At 39.3% G+C, this 15,085-nt stretch overlaps 1 protein-coding gene across 4 annotated transcripts in view; it reads right to left on the bottom strand.

Annotated features, from left to right (window-relative positions):
• SLC9B1 (solute carrier family 9 member B1) overlaps positions 1 to 15,085 on the bottom strand; it is a 73,320-nt gene that overhangs the window by 29,775 nt on the left and 28,460 nt on the right. For 3 of the 4 annotated variants that reach the window (XM_061164305.1, XM_061164302.1, XM_061164303.1), the window contains 3 exons: positions 13,222 to 13,288; positions 12,600 to 12,669; positions 11,115 to 11,235 (listed from right to left, as the gene is read on the bottom strand). In XM_061164305.1, the coding sequence (XP_061020288.1) occupies positions 11,115 to 11,235; positions 12,600 to 12,669; positions 13,222 to 13,288 (258 nt within the window). The remainder of the gene's footprint in view (positions 1 to 11,114; positions 11,236 to 12,599; positions 12,670 to 13,221; positions 13,289 to 15,085) is intronic. The other variant, XM_061164304.1, reaches the window with a different exon arrangement.

Genomic DNA, 15,085 nt, shown 5'->3' with positions numbered 1-15,085 from the left:
GTATTCCTTTATTTTTCAGTGCCCATAGGATCTATAGTGATGTTCCATCTCTCTGGTATTAGTGATTGTGTTTTCTTTTTTCTTTGGAGAAGGAAATGGCAACCCACTCCAGTAGTCTTGCCTGGATAATCCCACGGACAGAGGAGTCTGGTAGGGTACAGTCCATGGGGTCGCAAAGAGTCGGACACAATTGAGTGACTTCACTCACTTTCCTTTTTCTTAGCCTAGTGAAAGGCAATCAATTTTACTGATCTTTTCAAAGAACAAACTTTTTGTTTCATTGATTTTCTCTATTTCTTGTTTTCAATTGTATTGATACCTTCTTTAATTTTTATTATTTCTCTTCTTTTGCTTACCTTAAATTTACTTTGCTTCTTTTTCTACTCTCCTAAGGTGGAGGCTTGATTCTCTGGTGGCTCAGTGGTAAAGAACCTGCCTGCCAATGCAGGAGACGTGGGGTTTGATCCCTAGGTTGGGAAGATCCCCTGGAGAAGGAAATGGCAACCCACTTCAGTACTCCTGCCTGGGAAATCCCATGGACAGAGAAGCCTGATGGGTTACAATCCATGGGGTTGCAAAGAATCGGACATGACTTAGCAACTAAACAGCAACAAGGTGGAAGCTTAGATGATGGATTTTTAGATTTTTCTTCTTTTCTAATATATACATTAAATGCTATACTTTTCTCTCTTAGCACTGTTTTCAGTGTATCCCGCAAACTTCAGTAAGTTATGCTTCACTGTAATTTAGCTCAAAATATTCAGAAACGTCTCATGAGGTTTCTTTTTTGACTCATGTGTTATTTAGAACACATGTTATTGGTTAATCTCCAAGTATCTGGGGATTTTCCACCTGCCTTTCTGTTAACAAATTATACTTTAAGTCTACTGTGTTCTGAGAGCATACATTGTATGATTTTTATCTTTTAAGTTTATTAAGGTGCATTGTATATCCCAGAATGTGGGGCTTCTTGAGCCTCCCTATTCTGAGACAAAACATTACTGAAATTAGGCCAACTAAATACAATAATCTCCAAGTACTCAAGTGAAAGGAAGAGTCACAGGTCTCCCATTTTAAATCAAAAGTTAGAAATGATTAAGCTTAGAGAGGAAGGCACGTTTGAAAGCCTAACCCATGAAGGCCCATGATATGGGCCTCTTTTACCAGTTAGCCAACTGCTAAATGCAAAGGAAAGGTTCTTGAAGGAAATTAAAAGCGCTACTCCAGTAAACATGCCAATGATAAGGAAATTAAACAACCTTATTGCTTATATGGAGAAAGTTTTAGTGGTCTGGATAGAAGATGAAACCAGCCACGTGTGTGTGTGTGTGTGTCTATGCTTAGTCCTGTCCAACTCTCTGCAGCCCCATGGACTGTAACCCGCCAGGCTCCTCTGTCCATGGAATTTTCCAGGTAAGAATACTGCAGCGGGTTGCCATTTCCTACTCCAGGGGATCTTCCCGACCCAGGAATTGAAACTGTGTCTCTTGTGCCTCCTGCATTGGCAGACAGATTCTTTACCACTGTGCCATCTGGGAGCCCTCAAGCCAGCCACAACATTCCCATAAACCAAAACCTAATCTAGAGCAAGACCCTATCTCTTTCCAAGTCTATGAAAGCTGAAAGAGATGAGAAAGCTGTAGAAGAAAATTTTGAAGCTAGTAGAGGTTGGTTCATGACTTTTAAGGAAAGATACCGTCTCCATCACATCTAAGTGCAAGGTAATGCTGATATAGAAGCTGCTGCAAGTTATGTGGACTATAGAGCTAAAATAATTAAATGACAATGACTAAATGAAACAACAGATTTACAGTGTAGATAAAACAGTCTTCTATTGGAAGAAGATACCATCTAGCACTTTCATGGTTAGAGAGGAGAAGTCAATACCTGGCTTCAAAGGACAGGACTAACTTAAGTGCTAATGCAGCTGGTGACCTTAAGTTGAAGCCAATTTTGATTTATCATTCCAAAAGTCCCAGGGCCCTTAAGAATGATGCTAAATCTAACTTGAACAACAAGGCCTGGATGACAGCACATTTGTTTACAACATTTTTTTGTTTACTCAACATTTTAAGCCCACTATTAAGACCAACTGTTCAGAAAAGATTTCAAAATATTACTGCCCATTGACAATGCAAATGGTCACCCAAGAGCTCGACTGGAGAGATACAATGTTTTCATGCCTGCTGACACAACATCCATTCTGCAGCTCATGTATCAAGGAGTAATTTCTCTTTTCAAATCTTCTTATTTAAGAAACACATTTTATTGATGCCATTGATAGTGATTTCTCTGATGGATCTGGGCAAAGTAAATTGAAAAGCTTCTATTTCTAAAAAGGATTCACCATTCTAGATGCCATTAAGAACATTCATGATTCACTGGAAAAGGTCAACATATTAACATTCACAGGAGTTTGGAAGAAGTTGATCATGGCTTTAAATGGATGACTTTGACTTCAGTGGGGAAAGAAACTGCAGATGTGGTGGAAACAGCAAGAGAGCTAGAAGTGGAGCCTGAAGATGTTAAGGAATTGCTACAACTTCCTGATAAAGCATGAACATGAGGAGTTGCTCCTTATGAATGAAGATGAAGATGAGGAGTTGCTCCTTATTAATGAGCAAAAAAAAAAAAAAAAGAAAGAAAGAAAAAAGCGGGGGTGGGGGTGCGGTTCTGGTGAAGATGCTGTGAATACTACTTTTGTACATCTGAGTTTCTGACCTATATCATTTGCTTCTCTCTGAAAAACTTTTAAAACTTTTGCAAGGCAGGTATACTGGCAACAAATTCTCTCAATATTGTTAATCTGAGAAAGCCTTTATTTCTCTTTCACTTCTGAAGGACAATTTCATAGAATACAGTTGGTGTGTGTGCGTGTTTTGTCTCAACACGTTAAATATTTCACTCTCTTTTTGCTTGCATAGTTTCTGAGAATAAACTGGACGTAACTTTCATCTTTGTTTCTCTATAGGTAAGGTGTTTTTTCCTCTAGCTTCTTTCAAGATGTTTTCTCTATCTTTCATTTTCTCCACTTTGAGTATACTACACAGTTAAGTATAGTTTTTGAAGTTTTTTAAAAATAACTTATTCTGCTTCATGTACTCAAGCTTCCTGAATCTATGGTTTGCTATTTGACATTAATTTGGAGGAAATTCTCAGTCATTATTACCTCAAATATCTCTTCTATTGTTTTCTTTCTGGCATTCCTATTACCCATATGTCACAACTTCTGTAGTTGTCCCATTGTTCTTGGATATTTGTATTTTGTTCCCCAATTTTTTCTCTGCTTACCAGTTTTGAAAGTTTCTACTGACAAATCCCGAAGGTCAGGGATTCTTTCCTCAGCTGTGTATAATCTCCTAATGAACCAATTGAAGGCATTCATTTGTTAGTGTTTTTAGTTTCTAGCATTTCTGTTTCGATTCTTAGAATCTCCATCTCTCTGTTTGTATTACCAACCTTTTCTTACATGTTGTCTACCTTTCCATTGGAGCCCTTAGTGTATTAGTCAGAGTTGTTTTAAATTCATGGTCTGATAATGCCAACACCCTTAGCATATCAGGGTCTGGTTCTGATGCTTTCTCTGTCTCTTCCAACTGTGTTCTGTGCTTTTTAATACATGCTATATATTTTTGTTTAAAGAGGAATATGATGTCCTGTATAAAAGGACCTCTGGTAACATGGTGATAAGTTGTAGGGGAAGAAGAAGAGTTCTCTAGTCCTATGATGAGGCCTCAGTCTTTTAGTGAGCCTGTGCCTCCTGGGCTAGAAATTTCACAAGTGCTCCTCAGGGGTTTTTTTGTTTTTTTTTTTTTTCTTTTCTCATCCGCTTAGGTTGTGTGGGATGGCTAGAAAGGACTGAAGTTGGGTATTTTTCTTATCAGTTGGTTAGGCTAATAAAAGTCCCTAGAGGTTATAATCTGATAAAATAATTTCTCTGAGGGCAGTACTTGTTAAGCACAGAATGCTCTGTTGCTGAAAGTAATTACCTTTTCTCTCCTCTCGACAGAAAGATCTTGGAGGTAAAATTCACATAAGAATATTCCCCAACGCCACAACTGGGCTACCCTTGGAGTCATTAACTCTCAGACTTGCCCACATTGAGCCTCCGGCTAATTTGTTAATTACATTTTATGTTTTCCTACCCTCACCTAGAGAGGTTTCTGTTCTGTTAAATTATGATTCTCTGTATCAACTTCAGTTCAGTTCAGTTGCTCAGTCATATCCGACTCTTTGCAACCCCATGGGCTACAGCACGCCAGGCCTCTCTATCCATCGCCAACTCCCAGAGCTTACTCAAACTCATGTCCATTGAGTCAGTGATGCCATCCAACCATCTCATCCTCTGTTGTCCCCTTCTCCTCCTGCCCTCAATCTTTCCCAGCCTCAGGGTCCTTTCAAATGAGTCAGCTCTTGACATCAGGTGGCCAAGGTATTGGAATGGCAGCTTCAACATCAGTCCTTCCAATGAATATTCAGGACTGATCTCCTTTAGGATGGACTGGTTGGATCTCCTTGCAGTCCAAGGGACTCTCAAGAGGCTTTTCCAGCATCACAGTTCAAAAGCATCAATTCTTCGGCACTCAGCTTTCTTTACAGTCCAACTCTCACATCCATACATGACTATTGGAAAAACCATAGCCCTGACTAGATGGACCTTTGTTGGCAAAGTAATGTCTCTGCTTTTTAATATGCTGTCTAGGTTGGTCATAACTTTTCTTCCAAGGAGTAAGCATCTTTAATATCATGGCTGCAATCACCATCTGCAGTGATTTTGGAGCCCAAGAAAATAAAGTCAGCCACTGTTTCCACTGTATCCCCATCTATTTGCCATGAAGTGATGGGACCAGATGCCATGATCTTCGTGTTCTGAATGTTGAGCTTTAAGCCAACTTTTTCACTCCCCTCTTTCACTTTCATCAAGAGGCTCTTGAGTTCTTCTTTGTTTTCTATCATAAGGGTAGAAAGCAGATATGCAGGTTATTGATATCTGAGGTTATTGATATTTCTCCTGGCAATCTTGATTCCAGCTTGTGGTTCATCCAACCCAGCATTTCTCATGATGTACTCTGCATATAAGTTAAATAAGCAGGGTGACAATATACAGCCTTGACGTACTCCTTTTCCTATTTGGAACCAGTCTGTTATTCCATGTCCAGTTCTAACTGTTGCTTCCTGACCTGCATACAGATTTCTCAAGAGGCAGGTCAGGTGGTCTGGTATTCCCATATCTTGAAGAATTTTCCACAGTTTGTTGTGGTCCACACAGTCAAAGGCGTTGGCATAGTCAGTAAATCAGATGTAGATGTTTTTCTGGAACTCTCTTGCTTTTTTGATGATCCAATTTGATCTCTGTTTCCTCTTCCTTTTCTAAATCCAGCTTGAATATCTGGAAGTTCATGATTCACGTACTGTTGAAGACTGGCTTGGAGAATTTTGAGCATTACTTTAATAGTGTGTGAGATGAGTACAATTGTGTGGTAGTTTGAGCATTTTTGGCATTGCCTTTCTTTGGGATTGGAATGAAAACTGACCAGTCCTGTGGCCACTGCTGAGTTTTCCAAATTTGAGTGCAGCACTTTCACAGCATCATCTTTTAGCATTTGAAATAGCTCAACTGCAATTCCATCACATCCACTAGCTTTGTTCATTGTGATGCTTCCTAAGACCCACTTGACTTTGCATTCCAGAATGTCTGGCTCTAGGTTGGTGATCATACCATCATGATTATCTGGGTCATAAAGATCTTTTTTGTACAGTTCCTCTGTGTATTCTTGCCACCTTTTCTTAACATCTTCTGCTTCTGTTAGGTCCATACCATTCTGTCCTTTATTGAGCCCATCTTTGCATGAAATGTTCCCTTGGTATCTCTAATTTTCTTGAAGAGATCTCTAGTCTTTCCCATTCTATTGTTTTCCTCTATTTCTTTGCATTGATTGCTGAGGAAGGCTTTCTTATCTCTCCTTGCTCTTCTTTGGAACTCTGCATCCAAATGGGAATATCTTTCATTTTCTCCTTTGCTTTTCGCTTCTCTTCTTTTCACAGCTATTTGTAAGACCTCCTCAGACAACCATTTTGCCTTTTTGCATTTCTTTTCCTTAGGAATGGCCTTGATCTCTGCCTCCTGTACAATGTCATGAACCTCTGTCCATAGTTCTTTAGGCACTCTGTCTATCAGATCTAATCCCTTGAATCTATTTGTCACTTCCACTGTATAAGGGATTTGATTTAAGTCATACCTGAATGGTCCAGTGGTTTTCCCTACTTCTTCAATTTAAGTCTGAACTTGACAGTAAGGAGTTCATGATCTGAGCCACAGTCAGATCCTGGTCTTGTTTTTGCTGACTGTGTAGAACTTCTCCATCTTTGGCTGTAAAGAATATAATCAATCTGATTTTGGTATTGACCATCTGGTGATATCCATGTGTAGAGTTCTCTTGGCAAAACTCTATTAGCCTTTGCCCTGCTTCATTCTGTACTCCAAGGCCAAATTTGCCTGTTACTCCAGGTAATTCTTGACTTTGTACTTTTGTATTCCAGTCTCCTATAATGAAAAGTTTTGCCAAGAGAACGCACTGGTCATAGCAAACATCCTCTTCCAACAACACAAGAGAAGATCTACACATGGACATCACCAGATGGTCAACACCAAAACCAGACTGATTATATTCTTTGCAGCCAAAGATGGAGAAGCTCTATACAGTCAGCAAAAACAAGACCAGGAGCTGACTGTGGCTCAGATCACGAACTCCTTATTGCCAAATTCAGACTTAAATTGAAGAAAGTAGGGAAAACCACTAGACCATTCAGGTATGACCTAAATCAAATCCCTTATGACTATACAGTGGATGTGAGAAATAGATTTAAGGGACTAGATCTGATAGAGTGCCTGATGAACTATGGACGGAGGTTCGTGACACTGTACAGGAGACAGGGGTCAAGACCATACCCATGGAAAAGAAATGCAAAAAGGCAAAATGGTTGTCTGAGGAGGTCTTACAAATAGCTGTGAAAAGAAGAGAAGCGAAAAGCAAAGGAGAAAACGAAAGATATTCCCATTTGGATGCAGAGTTCCAAATAGCCAGGAGAATAAGAAAGCCTTCCTCAGCGATCAATGCAAAGAAATAGAGGAAAACAATAGAATGGGAAAGACTAGAGATCTCTTCAAGAAAATTAGAGACACCAAGGGAACATTTCATGCAAAGATGGGTTCAATAAAGGACAGAAATGGTATGGACCTAACAGAAGCAGAAGATAGTAAGAAGAGGTGGCAAGAATACACAGAAGAACTGTACAAAAAAGACCTTCATGACGCAGCTAATCACAATGATGGGATCACTCACCTAGAGCCAGACGTCCTGGAATGTGAAGTCAAGTGGGTCTTAGAAAGCATCACTATGAACAAAGCTAGTGGATGTGATGGAATTGCAGTTGAGCTATTTCAAATCCTGAAAGATGATGCTGTTAAAGTGCTGCACTCAATATGCCAGCAAATTTGGAAAACTTAACAGTGGCCACAGGGCTGGAAAAGGTCAGTTTTCATTCTAATCCCTAAGAAAGGCAATCCCAAAGAATGCTCAAACTACTGCACAATTGCACTCATCTCACACGCTAGTAAAGTAATGCTCAAAATTCTCCAGGCCAGGCTTTAGCAACATGTGAATTGAGAACTTCCAGATGTTCAAGCTGGTTTTAGAAAAGGCAGAGGAACCAGAGGCCAAATTGCCAATCTGCTGGATCATCGAGAAAGCAAGAGAGTTCCAGAAAAACATCTATTTCTGCTTTATTGACTATGCCGAAGCCTTTGACTGTGTGGATCACAATAAACTGTGGAAAATTCTGAAAGAGATGGGAATACCAGACCACCTGACCTGCCTCTTGAGAAACCTGTATGCAGGTCAGGAAGCAACAGTTAGAACTGGACACGGAACAACAGACTGGTTCCAAATAGGAAAAGGAGTACGTCAAGGCTGTATATTGTCACCCTGCTTATTTAACTTATATGCAGAGTACATCATGAGAAACGATGGGCTGGAAGAACCACAAGCTGGAATCAAGATTGCCATGAGAAATATCAATAACCTCAGATATGCAGATGACACCACCCTTATGGCAGAGAGCGAAGAGGAACTAAAAAGCCTCTTGATGAAAGTGAAAGAGGAGAGTGAAAAAGTTGGCTTAAAGCTTAACATTCAGAAAACTAAGATCATGGCATCTGGTCCCATCACCTCATGGGAAATAGATGGGGAGACAGTGGAAACAGTGTCAGATTTTATTTTTTGGGGCTCCAAAATCACTGTGGATGGTGATTGCAGCCATGATATTAAAAGATGCTTACTCCTTGGAAGTAGTTATGACCAACCTAGACAGCATATTAAAAAGCAGAGACATTACTTTGCCAATAAAGGTCCGTCTAGTCAGGGCTATGGTTTTTCCAGTGGTCATGGATGGATGTGAGAGCTGGACTGTGAAGAAAGCTGAGCGCCAAAAAATTGATGCTTTTGAACTGTGGTGTTGGAGAGGAGTCTTGAGAGTCCCTTGGACTGCAAGGAGATCCAACCAGTCCATTCTAAAGAAGATCAGTCCTGGGTGTTCATTGGAAGGACTGATGCTAAAGCTGAAACTCCAATACTTTGACCACCTCATGTCAAGAGTTGACTCATTGGAAAAGACCCTGATGATGGGAGGGATTTGGGGCAGGAGGAGAAGGGGGCGACAGAGGATGAGATGGCTGGATGGCATCACTGACTTGATGGGCATGAGTTTGAGTCAACTCCGGGAGTTGGTGACGGACCGGGAGGCCTGGCATGCTGCAATTCATGGGGTCGCAAAGAGTCGCACATGACTGAGCAACTGAACTGAATTGATAATGAAAAGGACATCTTTTTTGGGTGTTAGTTCTAGAAGTTCTTGGAGGTCTTCATAGAACTGTTCAACTTCAGCTTCTTCAGCATTACTGGTTGAGGCACAGACTTGGATTACTGTGATTTGAATGGTTTACCTTGGAGACAAACAGAGATCATTCTGTAGCTTTTGAAAAGAATCCAAGTACTGCATTTCAGACTATTGTTGACTATGATGAGTACTCCGTTTCTTCTAAGGGATTCTTGCCTACAGTAGTAGATATAATGGTCATCTGAGTTAAATTCACCCATTCCAGTCCATTTTAGTTTGCTGATTCCTAAAATGTTGATGTTCACTCTTGCCATCTCCTGTTCAACCACTTCCAATTTGCCTTGATTCATGGACCTAACATTCCAGGTTCCTATGCAATATTACTCTTTATAGCATCAGACTTTACTTCCATCACCAGTCACATCCACAACTGGGTGTTGTTTTTGCTTTGGCTCCATCTCTTCATTCTTTCTGGAGTTATTTCTCCACTGATATCCAGTTGCATATTGGGCACCTACCGACCTCGGGAGTTCATCTTTCAGTGTCCTATCTTTTTGCCTTTTCATACTGTTCATGGAGTTCTCAAGGCAAGAATACTGAAGTGGTTTGCCATTTCCTTCTCCAGTGGACCATGTTTTGTCAGAACTCTCCACCGTGACCCGTCCGTCTTGGGTGGCCCTACACGGCATGGCTCATAGTTTCACTGAGTTAGACAAGGCTGTGGTCCATGTGATCAGATTGGTTAGTTTCCTGTGATTATGGTTTCCATTCTCTGCCCTCTGATGGAGAAGGATAAGAGGCTTATGGAAGCTTCCTAATGGGAGAGACTGACTAAGGGGGGAATTGGGTCCTGTTCTGCTGGGCGGGGCCAAGTTCAGTAAATCTTTAATCCAATTTTCTATCGATGGGTGGGGCTGTGTTCCCTCTCTGTTATATACCAAAGGCCAAACTATGGTGGTGGAAATGAAGATAATGGCGACCTCCTTCAAAAGGTCCCATGCATGCACTGCTATACTCAGTGCCCCAGCCCTGCAGCAGGCCACCACCAACGCACACCACCACCGGAGACTCCTGGACACTCATGGGCGAGTCTGGGTCAGTCTCTTGTGGGGTCACTGCTCCTTTCTCCTGGGTCCTGGTGCACACAAGTTTCTGTTTGTGCCTGCCAAGAGTTGGTTTCCTAGTCCTATGTAAGTTCTGGCAGCTCTATGGTGGGGTTAATGATGACCTCCTCCAAGGGGGCTTATGCCACACCCAGGTCTGCTGCACCCAGAGCCCCGCCCCTGTGGCAGTCCACTGTTGACCCGTACGTCCACAGGAGACACTCACACACGATTCTGTCTCAGTCTCTGTGGGATCTCTGGGTCCTGGTGTACACAAGGTTTGTCTGAGCCCTCTGAGCATTTTTGGTGTGTATGGGGTTTGATTCTAAATGCATTTTCGCTCCTCCTATCTGTATCAATCTGACTATCCCTAATTTTGGGGGCAGTGATTTGCCCTGTGACCTCAGTTCTTGGATGGAACTAAGAAGAGTTGATTTGTTGAATTTTCAATTTGTTCAGCTCTTTGTTGTTAGGATAGAGTGATGATGTTGGACCAGAAACTAGAAGTATCTGGGATGTTAGCCTTTTATAAATATTTGGTGACAATGAAATGCTCTAAAATTTTAGTAGGGAAGCTAAGTTTTTTTTTTTTTTTTTTGAAGCTAAGTTTTATACAACTTTTAAAGGCAACAGCTGTTTGAAAATTTGGGGCTAAGGTTTAATAAGAACATTAATATTGCCAGAAGTATAATGTTCCTTCTAGTTACCATAAAACTAAATGTCAAAAGTAGGTTTTAAATAAAAATCTATTAATTGTTTCTAATTTCCAAAATTTGACATAAACAGTCATGACAAACACTAAAATATAAATCTGTTAAGCAGTTATTATTTTTGACACATTCAAGGAACTATTTCCTCTTTGTTCCACATATTGCTTATAAATAGAGCTGCTCATCTGATTTGGAGTGTATAGATTAAGCAGTGGCTTTGTTGGCTTATTGGAGAAGGAAATAGCAACCCACTCCAGTATTCTTACCTGGAGAATCCCCATGGACAGAGGAGCCTGGCAGGCTACGGTCCATGGGGTCGCCAAGAGTCGGACAAGACTGACTTTCACTTCACTTCATTGGCTTATATTCTAATATTTACCAAATCCACATTTCTCATTTCACATACCACTTGTAATAGCTCTATTCAGTGAAGGACAAAAAACCTTCTCTTCTATCTGTGATTTTGTTTCCTCTGTTTCTGGCAAGATGGTTTCCTTAGTTTCTTCATGTTCATCAGCTTTGAGGGTCTGAAGTAAAACAAAAAGTTTTTTAAGAACTATACCTTCCCCCACAGAGTCCAAAAGTCTGTTCTTTACATCTGTGTCTCTTTTGCTGTCTTGCATATAGGTTCATCATTACCATCTTTCTAGGTGAGGGTGGGATGATTTGAGATAATAGCATCGAAACATGTATATTATCATATGTGAAACAGATCGCCAGTCCAGGTTTGATGCAGGGTACTGAGAGCTGGGATGACCCAGAGGGATGGGATGGGGAGGGAGGTGGGAGGGGGGTTCAGGATGGGGAACACATGCACACCCATGGCTGATTCATGTCAGTGTATGGCAAAAACCTCCACAATATTGTAAAGTAATTAGCCTCCAATTAAAATAAATAAATAAATAAAAAGAAATATACTTTCATACAATTTTATGAGTGTAAGAAACCACCAAATCTCATAACTAAATTCACATTATTACTGTGAACATGGAAAATTAGATAAGCAGCCCTATTTACAAGCAATAAGTGGACAAAGAGGAAATAGTTCCTTAAGTTAGCTAGAAGGAACGTATCAAAGTTATTTAAACTGGATCACGACTAATCTGTTGGAGTTCTGATGTAGAAATCTTTTTCTGGAAAGTCTGTCCAGTAGAACCATTTTATTTTAAATTTTCTTATTTCAGACTTTATAATAAATTTACATAGATTAGAATGAAGTCTTTATAGATAAAACTAAAATCAATGGTGAGTATTTTAAATATTTTTAAAAAGGACTTTTTTGACTCTTAAAAACTGTAGAAACTCCTATTTTAATAGTAAACTATTTATAATTCTAATTATGATCAATTATTATTTAGTAAAACAAGACCAACAAGAGTTGGTCTAATGACTTACTCTATACACTTGCAAATATGAAAACCTTGGTCTCTTCAAATGTACAGCAGAACATCTTAATTAATTTACATTTTTCTTTACCTCTTATACTCTAAACTTCTAAGTTTATTCTGGACATGGCAAGAAATAATAAGCCAAATTTCTATTATTCCTAAAATCTGCTTTAGTTCCCAAATAATCTACAGTCACCTCTTATCATGTTTTCATCCCTCTTCTTAGGGCCTATTAAAGAGGGAGGTGGGAGGGGGGATTGGGATGGGGAATACATGTAAATCCATGGCTGATTCATGTCAATGTATGACAAAAACCACTACAATATTGTAAAGTAATTAGCCTCCAACTAATAAAAATAAATGAAAAAAAAAACTAGTTATTTTTAAATGACCACTTCTCATTTTCAAATGAAATATATGAAAAAACTTATTAACTTTAAAAATAAATTTTAATGTTAGATAGGTTTTTATTTCATATGTTACAATATAGTTTAAGTCTTTACCTCAGTAATTGTAGATGACTGGACATTTTCATCCTCCAAGTGTTCATTTTGTGGTTCTTTAGTGTACATGCTAATATTTAAAAGTAATTTGAAAGAAAAAAGAAAAATATTATAAGTCCATTTGAAAACAAACACGGTTAAGTGGGATTAATTTGTTACCATAAAGTTTTATCACAGTCAAGTCAGATATCTGAATAGTCTAAATAGTCATTTTTTAAATTATTAACCAAAGTCATGTGCAGGAGTTTTAAAAATCACAACACAAAAATTTTAATACTTCTCAGTAGCTCATAATCCTGGGCCCTATCTTAAAAACATATATTAGAAAACTCAATTCTTGATTTCATGCACTGAACTAGTATGTTTGAGGTAATTTCCATAATTGATTTACTCTACTCAGTCAACTTCTGCAAAAAGATTTAAACTTAAAACCTACATCTATCAGCATAATGTCTTTATGCGTGGTCCATTAGAAAGGACTGTAGGTCCAACATTTAAGCAAAATAAAATAACCTTTATTTTCAATAAAAATGAACTAGGAAAAAAAAGAGTGAACTAGAACCACATCAAGGGAAGAATTATTTCTAGAAAAACCTTATTTTAAAATATCTGTTGTTTCTACCTTCTCTGTGATCTTTGCTTCTTTGAGTTGATCTTTGCCTTAAAAATTTCTTTCAATTCTTGAGTTACTGTTGAGGACAAAATTAAAGATTTCAAGCTTTAATTTTAAGTACTTGATAAGAATGTGTTTCAAGTATCTATTTTCTTAAAGGCAAACAATTTTAATAATGAACGTTTTTAATGAAATGGAACATTAACATCTGAGTAAACCATATGCTGGGTGCTTATAGCAACCCTATGGACCATAGCCCACCAGGCTCCTCTGTCCATGGGATTCTCCAGGCGTGAATACTGGAGTGGGTTGCCATGTCCTCCTCCAGGGAATCTTCCTGACCAAGGGACTGAACCCTTGTTTCTTATGTCTTCTGTATTAGCAGGCAGGTTCCTTACCACTAGTGCCACCTGGGAAGCCCTGAATTTTAATAATGAAAGTTTTTAATGAAATGGAACATTAACATCTGAGTAAACCATATGCTGAGTGCTTACATATATTCTCACTTTAATAAAGCAAAATATTAGTGTTTAAAATCCTATAAGAGGTGAAGGGAGGCTTAAGAGGAGGGGGATATATGTATAATTATGGCTGATTTATGTTGTTATACAGCAGAAACCAACACAATATTGTAAAGCAATTATCTTCCAATTAAAAAAAAAAAAATCCTGTAAGGAGTCATAACTAAATTTATGACACTAAAATGGAAAATAACATTTATTTTTAAAAAATGGTGAAAAAAATTAGATCTCTAAGTCCTTTTAAAGTAGAACTTCATTTTAGTTCAAGGAAATATCAAAATTATTAGACTGACTACCTGTCATTAGCTGTTAGACCAAAAGCTGAGTGTTAGTAAGCTCTGTGAACAAGAAATGTGGGTGATCACCTAAGCTGGGTCAAGTTCTGAAGGGATAGGCTGAGAGTTCAGTTCAGTCGCTCAGTTGTGTCCAAATCTTTGCGACCTCATGGACTGCAGCACACCAGGCCTCCCTGTCCATCACCAACTCCCAGAGTTTACTCAAACTCATGTCCATCGAGTCGGTGATGCTATCCAACCATCTCATCCTCTGTTGTCCCCTTCTCCTCCTGCCCTCAATCTTTGCCAGCCTCAGGGTCCTTTCAAATAACTCAGTTCTTTGCATCAGGTGGCCAAAGTATTGGAGTCTCAGCTTCAACATTAGTCCTTCCAATGAATATTCAGGACTGATCTCCTTTAGGATGGTTTGGTTGGATCTCCTTGCAGTCCAAGGGACTCTCAAGAGTCTTTTCCAACACCACAGTTCAAAAGCATCAATTCTTCGGCACTCAGCTTTCTTTACAGTCCAACTCTCACATCCATACATGACTATTGGAAAAACCATAGCCCTGACTAGATGGACCTTTGCTGGCAAAGTAATGTCTCTGCTTTTTAATATGCTGTCTAGGTTGGTCATAACTTTTCTTCCAAGGAGTAAGCGTCTTTTAATATCATGGCTGCAATCACCATCTGCAGTGATTTTGGAGCCCAAAAAAATAAAGTCAGCCACTGTTTCCACTGTATCCCCATCTATTTGCCATGAAGTGATGGGACCGATGCTATGATCTTCGTGTTCTGAATGTTGAGCTTTAAGCCAACTTTTTCACTCTCCTCTTTCACTTTCATCAAGAGGCTCTTGAGTTCTTCTTTGCTTTCTGCCATAAGGGTGGTGTCATCTGCATATCTGAGGTTATTGATATTTCTCCCGGCAATCTTGATTCCAGCTTGTGGTTCTTCCAACCCAGCATTTCTCATGATGTACTCTGCATATAAGTTAAATAAGCAGGGTGACAATATACAGCCTTGACGTACTCCTTTTCCTATTTGGAACCAGTCTGTTGTTTCTTGTCCAGTTCT

The sequence above is a fragment of the Dama dama genome, chromosome 17, assembly GCF_033118175.1.
Source record: "Dama dama isolate Ldn47 chromosome 17, ASM3311817v1, whole genome shotgun sequence".
In the NCBI taxonomy this organism is placed as follows: domain Eukaryota; kingdom Metazoa; phylum Chordata; class Mammalia; order Artiodactyla; family Cervidae; genus Dama; species Dama dama.
Note: the sequence above shows the minus strand (reverse complement) of the source record. Positions and strands in the feature narration are given on the sequence as shown.